The 12,465-nt window shown below is 35.6% G+C and overlaps 1 protein-coding gene across 1 annotated transcript; it reads left to right on the top strand.

Annotated features, from left to right (window-relative positions):
• Positions 1–1,765: 1,765 nt before the first annotated feature.
• On the top strand, positions 1,766–10,539 carry LOC114354386 (elongation of very long chain fatty acids protein 7). The gene is made up of 6 exons (XM_028306749.1): positions 1,766–1,882; positions 3,960–4,147; positions 4,632–4,709; positions 4,842–4,931; positions 9,224–9,433; positions 9,752–10,539. Exons 1-6 carry the CDS (start codon positions 1,828–1,830, stop codon positions 10,160–10,162), a joined length of 1,032 nt encoding a protein of 343 aa, XP_028162550.1. The 5' UTR covers positions 1,766–1,827; the 3' UTR covers positions 10,163–10,539.
• Positions 10,540–12,465: the final 1,926 nt, after the last annotated feature.

Genomic DNA, 12,465 nt, shown 5'->3' with positions numbered 1-12,465 from the left:
TCTTATGAAGAGAACAAGATTAGAGATTACACTTGATTTTATACAGGGTGTTTTAATACAAGTATGGAAGCGAATGTGTTATTTTACTAGGAGTTTTAATACAATATGTAGATAATAGAGCTGACTCAAAATTCTCCCCTAAATATTTCCAGCTGCATCAAATCGATGCCCGTTATATTCATGGCATGTTTTATTTCTCGTCCATCGATACTATGGAAAAAGACATCGTTTCAACCAAATGACGTCCACTGCTGGACAAAGGCCTCCCCCAAGGTTTTCCACAATGAACGGTCCTGCGCTGCCCGCATCCAGGCTCTTCCCGCGATCTTTACCATAAAAATACTACTCTGATAATAAACCTTGAAAACTTTAGGACTCAAGCTTCTCAAACCACATCTTGGTTTTTTAAACACTGAAATAACAATTTTCGCTCCTAGAGTTACGATGTTGTGCGTTTACCATCTTATCTTACTTCGATCAGAGCATGCTGTATATTTACCATCATCCGGTGAAACTGTGTGTCACTGTTATTTCTCGTGATCAAGCGAATTTGAATAGGACCGGGAACTAAGTCAAGTGTAGATACGATTGCTTTGCACGCGGATTGTGAGAGAGATACTTTCACTCCTAGGACTTACTTATGTCCATAGAAATAAGATTTACAGTGTGATAACTAAATTATGGAGTTGTTTAGACCTGTCGATTTATTGGTAGGTTATTAAAGAAAAAGGATTAATTCTACTGCTCAAATGCTACCAGTTTCCCCAGAAGAAGTTGAAATTAAAGAAAAAATCTAAATTTCATAAAGCATCCGCAATCAGTCATCTAAGACTTAAATTTTTCATAGAATATGGGTATTGGCCCTGTAGGAAAATGACTGTATTTGAATAGTAGAGTCAACCCTTTTTGTTTGAGCCCCTACCATAGAACATCCTGTATACGGATGAATTTGAAGTTGTCTAGTAATCGAAAGCTATGGGTTTCTAATATTGAGAAGGATATAATGAAAGGAATTGTTGAATAAATCAACAAAACATATTTTTTTTAATTATTTGTGTAAATGAAAACGCTTGTGGATATTATAAATATTTAAAAAACCAGAACTACTATAATACTTTCCTGCTAAAGTAATTACGTGTTAGCTGTTTTCTTTGTAGAAAAACGTTTCATTAAAATATATTTTAACTTTCATGACATACTTTCATGAAGTTGTTGTCCTTTAAACAAGTAATTACAAGGTACCTTTAAAAGTATCGAAAATAGACATCCATTAGTATATTTTTAGATCTTTTTGATCGATTTTAAGTTGAAACAATGTAATTAGAGTTAGTTTGTGTACCCATATCGTCAAACTTTAGATTGTTGAATTTATAATTTTGTTCAAAAGATATTAAAAAAAATTGTACAGGGGTGTTTGTACTCGTAGTTTGTAGTAATAGGGATGGTATAAACATATTTCGACAATATTACATAACATTATTGCCTAAATAAACCAAAAATAATGGGAAAGTTTGACATGTCGTAACTCGTTAGTCCATAAAGCTAAAAGCTTTCTCATGATTACTTACTTTATGAACATTATTATCTGTTAATATCTTTTAAGTTGATTTATTTATCGTCATTAATGAAATTCCTCGAATTATGTTGAAACTTTTTTGACTTTTGTATTTCAAACCGTAAAAGTAAAATAGTTAGACACGTGTCAAAGTTGACAGCTGAAATTTTGTTTTGCTGATAATAATTTGGATTTTGCCTTTTCTTTTCAGGTATTGCTACAGCCTGTCGGCGACGATTTAAAAAGTCTTACGCTATCCAGAGTCCGCCAAAATGAGCTACTTAGAAAAAGTTGATAAATACTTAGACTCCCTCAAAGTGGGGAAAAGTAAGTACAAGTGTTTTGTCTTAACTCCATAACAACTGTCTCCCGTATCAGGTTGTTATCTTTATGACGATAACTATCTCTGTCCCCAGGGCCACACACATCGCGATAGTACAAAGATTCACATTACCGCAATGTATCCAGAAGGTATATTTTGGTGCTTTTTTGCATGGTCGTAAGACTTCGCTCCGCTGTTGCCCGAATGTTATCGCGATGAGTGTGGCCCAGGAGAGTTATTAGCTATAGTTGTTGCAGTTTATTACATGTGTGGTGGCTCACTACTGTTCGTTTTTCCAAAAGTTTCAGACGAGAAAGTGACAGACACTATACTGTCGTTATGTGCATGTAGACGTACACACACAAGTAAAGCTCACTCGCCTTTGTGAGTTGCAAGAAGTATACTATACAGGGTGTTAGGTAAATGGGTATATGAGCCGACACTAGCCCATGTTAACATGGTCATATAAATGGTATGGTGAAGTCAGAAATTTGATATCATCATTTTAATTTTTTAATTTTCATACAAAATAAATTTTATAAAATCCGATTTGTATGAAAAATAAAATAATTAAAATGAAGATATCAATTCTCTGACTTCACCANACTCATATTATGTATTATTATGTTCAATACAAACAATCATAAAGTTACACTCGCCCCAACCGCGTCTCCGCATTCCATCGAATCCTATAAAAATGTGGTTTTTGGACATAGCGATACTTATTTTTCACAATTTTTATTATTAAAAATTACTTGTCGATATTTTGATGAATAAATGTTATTAAAAGTTTTTTTCTAAAACTGATAGTTTAGCTGGAAAAAAATATTTTCCATCCTAATAGTACGCCGGCTGCGCTCGATTCGGATATAGTGACGTCACGCGGCCCGGCGTACGTTGACTTTTAGCGGCAAAAACGGCCTATGTTTATTACTTAATATCTTCGTAAGTAATGGTCCGATTTGGATAATTCAAAAAGATATATCTTTCTTATGTCTTAAAGATTAACGTAGATACTAGTTTTATTGAATTTTCTACAACAGTACTGATCCTCATTCCGCTGATTCAGTCTTAGTAATGACAAACCAGCTCAGGGACCATGATATTCTATTTTTTTTTAAAAGTGGTTAACTTTTTGTATGTTTCTCAATTAATGAATATGTATTTCAACAGGCATTCAAGTTAAACCTCTTCAAAGATGGTATTTTGTATGCAGGGTGTCGATATCCGTCCAATACGCAAAATCCTATGGTAAGTCCATCTCTGTTTTTACTGCTGACAACTTCAAAATGAACTTTAGTCTTTTCTTAATGTTATTGTCTTTTGTCCATTTATTATCATCATTAAATATTATCTTTATCTGTACTTCCAGCTGTTAGACTTAGGCTGGTGGTACTTCTTCGCGAAATTCACGGAACTGCTGGACACAGTGTTCTTCGTTCTACGAAAGAAGAACAGTCAGGTAAGAATGCTTTCTCAGTACCTAATTAAATTCATTAAACAGAAGTAGTACCACGACAGGAAAAAAGAATCCTAATAGAATCATTTCTTTTGTCTGCCTNTAAATGGTATGGTGAAGTCAGAAATTTGATATCATCATTTTAATTTTTTAATTTTCATACAAAATAAATTTTATAAAATCCGATTTGTATGAAAAATAAAATAATTAAAATGAAGATATCAATTCTCTGACTTCACCATACCATTTATATGACCATGTTAACATGGGCTAGTGTCGGCTCATATACCCATTTACCTAACACCCTGTATAAGTAGTATATCCGTTAAGCTAGCACCCATAACACAAGCATTAAGTTGCTTACTTTGGGGCTAGCTGGCGCTGTGTGAAATTGTCCAAAGATTTATTATTATTTATTATACTTCCAATTATTCCGAAATTTTCTGCTCTATTTCTTTCTTATAAATCTTAAAAGGTCCTAGGGTATACTATGTAATTTGTATTATATATAAGGTTATAAGAATGTGTAGGTAACATATCAATCTACATAACCACCCCGAAAACGGAGTCGCACAAGACGGGACATAATTGAAAGAGAAGACTCTAGTTCCATCTTCTTCCAGGTGCAATGGTCGACTCATGGTTCATGATGTCGAGTCCTTCGCCCATCATCGGCGTGGTGATAGCATACCTAGTGGTGATCAGGCTGGTGCCGGTGATAATGAAGAACCGCCCGCCGATGCAGATGAACAAACTCATCACTTACTACAACGCGTCGCAAGTCCTGTTGGCGACTATGATTTGTGCAAAGGTATTTATAAACCTTTTTCGTTCGTTCGTTCGTTTCAGCCGAAAGACGTCCACTGCTGAACAAAGGCCTCCCCCAAAGATTTCCACAAAGATCGGTCCTGCGCCGCTCGCATCCAGGCACCTAAACGTTTTTACTTAAATTTTAATCTAAGACATCAGGATGCCCAGCTTTTGAGGCTATCTTTCACTGTCGCTCGTTCTAGCTTTGGTGAAAAAGAGATGCAATTGATGCAAACATTCGAAACTTCGGACAACAATTTTGAGAGTAGCCTGATGAAAGCGTTTTATCTCTACCTTATCCATGCTCCTTCATAAATAAAATCCCCGACCAATGATACAGAGCCGTGATTTTTTTAATCTTGGTAATTCCGCTGATTCAGTCTTAGTAATGACAAACCAGCTCAGGGACCATGATCTTCTAATTTTTTTTAAAGTGTTTAACTTTTTGTATGTTTCTCAAATGAATATTTTATGTATTTCAACAGGCATTCAAGTTAAACCTCTTCAAAGATGGTATTTTGTATGCAGGGTGTCGATATCCGTCCAATACGCAAAATCCTATGGTAAGTTCATCTCTGTTTTTACCGCTAAAAACTTCATTAGGTACATCACAATTCACTTCTGTCTTTTCTCCATGCTATGGTCTTTTGTGTATCTATTATCATCATTAATATTATCTTTATTTGTACTTCCAGCTGTTAGACTTAGGCTGGTGGTATTTCTTCGCCAAATTCACGGAGTTGCTGGACACGGTGTTCTTCGTTCTACGAAAGAAGAACAGTCAGGTAAGATATTTCTCAGTACCTAACTTAATTCATTAAACAGAAGTAGTACCACGACAGGACAAAAGAATCCTTATAGAATCATTTCTTTTGTCTGCCTGTTTCGCTGTTTTCATAATTATATCACACTTATAATGCCATAAACTTACCTTTTAATTCAATGTGAGATCAATGTTTTTATTTTATGAGCTTTTTTTAATGATTGAGAGCACTAAAAAAGAAAAGGAAGGAAGAATGAAAGAGCGAAGAAGGAAAAGGAAGGAGGACACGAAACTATCAATTACGAGTCTGACTAGCACTTGATCAAATAAATATCATTACTATGACTGAAATAGCTTGAATATTAATAAGGTCAGTGTATTTAAAACACAATAATATCCCTAATTACAACATAACTTTGTCGACCGCTACGACAATTCATACGTTCATAAATATTCCGACTTCACGTGCACAGAAATCATTTGAACTAAGCTACTCAGACTTGAATGTTGTTGGTATCGGCAGCAATCTCACGCGACATGTCTCGATATTATTTACATTTCACAGTAAGTTAGATCTAAATTCTGTTGTACATGTACCGTATACAGCGACGGTACTTCAAGCGTTACTATAGTGGATTCTTTTGTAGTTTATAGGTGTTATATTCGTCTACTTATGATTTCGAATGTACTTTCTCTGGTGCTTATAAATGATTAATCTGAAGACCCAGTAAGGAATTAAGCTAGAATTTTCTTGCTTTTTATAATAAGGTTGAAAATGATGCTGATAGATATCATCTTCAAGAGTGACAGATAAAGGGTCTTTGCAATTTATTCCGAGAGGTCTAGTTTCTTTATTATGCTTATCGTGAAGGAGTATATTGTCACTAATATTTTTGATACTGTAATTTTCAGGTGACCTTCCTCCACGTGTACCACCATGTTATCATGGCAGTATACTCGTGGAGCTATCTCAAGTTCGCTGCAGGGGGACAAGGGGCGATTCTGGCACTCCTCAACTCAATCGTGCATGTGGTCATGTACACTTACTACCTCCTCTCAGGGNACGTCAATGTCATCTCTTCTCTAAATATAATGAGACCGCTCGGACACCGAGCCCACAGCGTGGTAGGGGTGGGGTTGCCCGCTCTTTTGTTTTTTACTACTACTACGCTGAATATTGTGTGCGGATTGGGTTGTCGTACAGGGGTACTACATGGTAAAATAAATCTCTTCGGCGAAAACAGGATAATTTAGATCGAACTTCACTTGGTAAGTTCGTTTGATCATTCAAATGTACCTACTCGTAACTCGTTAGTCTATAAATCTAAAAGCTTTTCTCATGATTACTTACTTTCTGAACATTATTATCTGTTAATATCATTTAAGTTAAGTTATTTATTTATTTATCGTCATTAATGAAATAAATTAGAATTCCTCGAATTATGTTAAAACTTTTTTGATTTTCCTCTTTTGTATTTCAAACCGTAAAAGTAAAATAGTTAGACACGTGTCAAAGTTGACAGCTGAAATTTTGTTTTGCTGATAATAATTTTGGATTTTGCCTTTTCTTTTCAGGTATCGCTACAGCCTGTCGGCGACGATTTAAAAAGACGTTATCCAAAGTCCGCCAAAATGAGCTACTTAGAAAAAGTTGATAAATACTTAGACTCCCTCAAAGTGGGGAAAAGTAAGTACAAGTGTTTTGTCATAACTCCCGACTTTCTCCCGTATCAGGTTGTTATCTTTATGACGATAACTATCTCTGTCCCCAGGGCCACACACATCGCGATAGTACAAAGATTCACATTACCGCAATGTATTCAGAAGGTATTTTTGGTGCTTTTTTGCATGGTCGTAAGACTTCGCTTCGCTGTTGCCCGAATGTTATCGCGATGAGTGTGGCCCAGGAGAGTTATTAGCTATAGTTGTTGCAATAATTCACGAAGGCGAGTGAGCATTACATGTGTGGTGGCACGCTACTGTTCGTTTTTCCAAAAGTTTTGACAGACACTACACTGTCGTTATGTGCATGTAGACGTACACACACAAGTAAAGCTCACTCGCCTTCGTGAGTTGTAAGAACTATCTTCCAACTATTCCGACATTTTCTGCTTATAAATCTTAAAAGGTCCTAGGGTATACTATGTAATTTTTATTATGTAAAAGGTTAAAAGAATACACATCAATCTTCATAACCACCCCGAAAAACGCGGGGTCTCACAAGACAGGACTTTATTGAAAGAGACTGTAGTTCCGTCTTCTTCCAGGTGCAATGGTCGACTCATGGTTCATGATGTCGAGTCCTTCGCCCATCATCGGCGTGGTGATAGCGTACCTAGTGGTGATCAGGCTGGTGCCGGTGATAATGAAAAACCGCCCGCCGATGCAGATGAACAAACTCATCACTTACTACAACGCGTCGCAAGTCCTGTTGGCGACTATGATTTGTGCAAAGGTATTTATAAACCTTTTTCGTTCGTTCGTTCGTTTCAGCCGAAAGACGTCCACTGCTGAACAAAGGCCTCCCCCAAAGATTTCCACAAAGACCGGTCCTGCGCCGCTCGCATCCAGGCACCTAAACCTTTTTACTTAAATTTTAATCTAAGACCTCAGGATGCCCAGCTTTTGAGGCTATCTTTCACTGTCGCTCGTTCTAGCATCTAACTTGGTGCAAGAGAGATGCAATTGATGCAAACATTCGAAACTTCGGACAACAATTTTGAGAGTAGCCTGATGAAAGCGTTTTATCTCTACCTTATCCATGCTCCTTCATAAATAAAATCCCCGACCAATGATACAGAGCCGTGATTTTTTTAATCTTGGTAATGAGGATCATTTCGATTTTTAGCTGTGAATGCAGATTTATAGGTCTAAGAAATCCTTAATATACAGTCCAAAAATTTTTGTTCTACGACAAAAATTGACGAAGTTATGGCCAAATTACTAAAAAAGTTCCCTGACCGCCCGGCGCGGGACCGATGACGTCACTATATCCGATCCGAACGCTGCCGACGTACTGCGTGGATAGAAAATATTTTTTTCTAGCCAAACTATCAGTTTTAGAGAAAAACTTGTTATAACATTTATTCATCAGAATAAAGTAAGCTATCAATAGGTAATTTTTTAAAATAGAAATTGTGAAAAATATCGCAAAAAATCCATACGCTCATACGATTCAATGGAACGCGGAGACGCGATTAGGGTCTCCGCGGTGGTATATTTGGCGATTTATTCAAATAAAGTGTTCATAAGTGTTGTTAGAGTCATATCTTCGTCCAAGTAAAATAAAAAAATGTATAAATATTAATTTACTAGCTTTCCGCCCGCGGCTTCGCCCGCGTGGAATTTTGTCTGTCACAGAAAAACTTTATCGCGCGCGTCCCTGTTTCAAAAACCGGGATAAAAACTATCCTATGTTCTTTCCCGGGACTCAAACTATCTCTATGCCAAATTTCATCAAAATCGGTTGCGAGGTTTAAGCGGGAAAGCGTAACAGACAGACAGACAGACAGACAGACAGAGTTACTTTCGCATTTATAATATTAGTTGGGATTTACTTCTAACAATAAGTATAGCTGAGGCAGATACACTCTGCCTAGGCTACAAGACATTGCTATGAAGATAATTTCGATGTACACGCAATACCTACCTGTTATTTAGTTTTTCTGAGTTATACCTACGTACCTACCTATCTATTCGCCGTTCCCATGGGCGGGCCAGCTGCTTCCTCCTGGAAATCTATTTAATCTTAGCCTAGAAGCTGGGTATGACTCCCCCGCCCCTCTCCTCTCCTCAGGTCATAAGCTGGGCATGACTTCCCCCTCGGCCAGAAGNATGTGTAAGGATCAACGTGTAAAAGCAAAATCCGAAAACACGTGCTTTTATAGGGGGTAAATAGGCCGCAACTCGCGACGTATCAAAGAGTAGATACATGTCTTTTTCCTTACTTCGTCACATTAACCGGGATATCTTTTTAAATACTGATGTGATTTAAATAAATTTGGTATCAATTTAAAGTTAAAAGTTTAATCTTTAAAATGGTGCCACTTTTTTTGTTACTAACAAATTCGTTAGTACACAAGATCGCGTGGAAACAACTTCATGTGAGTGATTCCATAGTTTTGCTCGCGAGTGTAGAATTTTCTTGCTTTTTATAATAAGGTTGAAAATGATGCTGATAGATTTATCATCTTCAAGCGTGACAGATAGAGTCTTTGCAATTTATTCCGAGAGGTCTAGTTTCTTTCTTGTTGTATGCGTATCGAGTAGGAGTATATCTATTGTCACTAATATCTTTGATACTGTAATTTTCAGGTGACCTTCCTCCACGTGTACCACCATGTCATCATGGCAGTATACTCGTGGAGCTATCTCAAGTTCGCTGCAGGTGGACAAGGGGCGATCCTGGCACTCCTCAACTCAATCGTGCATGTGGTCATGTACACTTACTACCTCCTCTCAGGGCTGGGGCCTCGCTTCCAGAAGTACCTGTGGTGGAAGAGATACGTGACCAGAATGCAACTGGTGAGCTTATAGGGTAGTCTTAGATAGAACAGGTATTTTAGATTGTTTTTTAATCCTCGCTGCAATTCTGGCAATAGCAAGATATTCAGATAATCTCCTTTAGCTCTTGATAAAAAAGTAATATTTCTTATTTAATCTCAAACTAGTCACAGATATTTAAATTAGATATCTTTTTAACTTTCCTTATCTTTCATAGGTATCTTCTATTTAAATTAATTAGATAGGGTTTACTTTTTTTGTTTAACTAGTCTAAGACAGTACCCGATTTTAAATTTTATTTTCCAATCTACTATTTTACCCCATTTTATTTTCCCCTAGATTCAATTCGCGTTAATGCTTGTCTACTGCGCATGGACCCACTTCTCCCCGCGCTGCCAGTACGCTTCTGGCTTCACCTACTTCATTTGCGCCAACGTCACAATCTTCCTTCTGCTCTTCCTAAACTTCTACTCAAAGAGCTACAAAGCCAAAAAGAACGTCGAGAAGGAAATCAAGGAGGTACACGAAAAGACAAGGAACGGTATCAAAAGTAATGGTGTTAAAACCAACGGCGTCACTCAGAGCGAAGAAAATGGGAAAATACACAAAAATGCTGATGACGATACGCCGTATGAAGTAAATAACATCTGCGGGGACTATGAAAAAGACGGAAAAGTATTTTTGACAAGACGCACGGCCAAAACCGCATTCGGTCCCCAGTACGATTTCGATAGTATAATAAAGAAATGATTCAATTTCATAGACTGTGGATAGCTTCTGTTGAGACTGATGTTTGTGATGACACAGATGAAAGTTTTAATTTAGATAAGGCAATAAGAATAAAGGGGGTTTTAGTTTTAAGTACGCTAAGATATAATTTATTGGCTGTTGGAAGGGTTCTTTCAAAATCTACTTTGCCTGTGATAGATATTGTGAAAATTACTTTTATGAGAATCACATTTTTTCCAAAAATGACGGTGAATGGTTGAAAGATCTCTCTCTGACTCGACTTCAATCTTCTCAGGAAAACAAATTCTAAAGTTTCAGCATATCGTAGGTTATTGCAAGATAAATTTACGCTAACGTTTTAAATTACAAAACATTACAGTGAGAAGATACGCTTTAATATTGAANTTACAAGAAACACCCTGTATAAACGCCAACCGCACAATTATTGTTAATTAGATTAAGAACAATTTGGATTGCAGCGATTGTAACGAAACTGATTGAGATGCGTTGAAGTGTGTTCTTTCCGATCGTTTCTAATGTAAAAGTTCTAGGAATAACTGGTATAATATTAGGATTATCAATTATGTTATCGAATTTGAATCTTTATGTTAGTGGAAAAAGGATAAATATTACTTTTTTGATTACTGTAAGTGAATACGATTTCGTTATGCTGAAACCTTTGCAAATATTATTTTAAAGTAATTCTTCTTTATTAAGGCAATACTTGTGTTTTATTAAATACAGTCAAGATGTAAAATATCACCTTGACAACTCTATGAGAATGAAATTCTAAATATACATGGGAACAGGCAGGCAAAATCAATTATATTCTATCTATAGATACCTATTGTATCTCTTGCCACGAAATAATTATGTAACTGTTACTAATTCAAAGTAGGTACAAGAGCATCGTGACAAAAGTTACGAAAGAGGTAGGACCAGATAAAAATTCTTGCCCTTTATTATTTTCAAATTTTCCTTCTATACAATTTGCAAAAACAAGAACAATATCTGTTTTCTTACTTTTTACCGTTTGCGATCTATTTTCCGTATTCTCTTAGCTATCTATGTGCATAGGGCCCAATATTTATACATCGTTTCAAAGTGATATGACCGTAGTATTATTACAATCTGCTTTTAAAAATAATGGCAGTCATGACAATTTGTTAGGTAGATGGATAAATTCTAATCCTGTAACCTCAGTTAAGTTGCATTTTAGTCTGATAATAATTTAAACCTCGAAATTTGATCAAAATGCAATACAATTGCAATGTATTTAAAGAAAATCACCATTTTAATGTAGAATTTCTGGGTCTATTTTAACTTTCTTTATTTTATGTATTTTACGCTTTCTTAGAAAACATAGTGCCTAGTGTTAGAGTGATACAATACAGAATGCAACTGATGATTAATAAGATTAATCGATACAATATCACTTTAATCAAAGTCGCCTTAAATTAAAATACACTCGATTGTTTGGTGGTAATTCTGTTTTAATCTTCTGTTTCAAATTCCAATTCATATTATTTATTTGCACAATTTTCATTCTTCTGCTTTCAGAAAGAAGATTAACCAATGATTTATTCGCGTAACTTGTGTTGCCTTTAAATTTGAAATCATTTGACTCAAAATTAAGTTTAAAAGAGTTCTGTTTGTATGTTCTTTGACAGAAAATAGGTATTCAATACTTTTTATACATTAAAATAGAACTGCCACTAATACAGTCCATGAAGTGTCTCGAAATAGCATTTCAAATGTTATGGTCAAATATAATTAACCAAAACTTTATTATAATTATTGTTTCTTTGATCACGTCAATTNTTAAATAAATGCTTAGGGACCATGCTGTATAGTTCTTTATAGTTTTTAAAAGTTGGCCAAAGCGGGTTGGTTCCGCAAGTGACAGTGCTGTATCTCTGTTGTTAGTTGTTAAAAATGTACCATAATTTTTTTGGAGATAGAATGCGTTATTTGAGCGCCATCTATGTACTTAACTCAATTTCACTCAAAGTGTGGGTTGGTTCCTGTTTGCATAAATGGGTCCAATTATTATTTTAACGGTGATATTAAAACGTCAATATAAAATTGGATTAATTTTTAATATGTACCAATGTGTATAAATTGCTTATTACTCATGTTTTTTCTTATAAATTACATTTATTATAGTACAAAATATTGTTATTGTAAGATAACGAAAAAAGGAATAAATGATGTGTTTTCAATAATGTTTTGTTATTTCTGCTACATTTCTATTTCTTAGGATCAAATGTGTAGAGTTAAGACAACCGGATTGAGTTATCTTGATACTTAATTTGATAAAAATA

Source organism: Ostrinia furnacalis, unplaced genomic scaffold, assembly GCF_004193835.3.
Source record: "Ostrinia furnacalis isolate ACB-3 unplaced genomic scaffold, ASM419383v2 OfSCF2047, whole genome shotgun sequence".
In the NCBI taxonomy this organism is placed as follows: Eukaryota; Metazoa; Arthropoda; class Insecta; order Lepidoptera; family Crambidae; genus Ostrinia; species Ostrinia furnacalis.
This window is presented reverse-complemented; position numbering and strand designations above follow the sequence as displayed.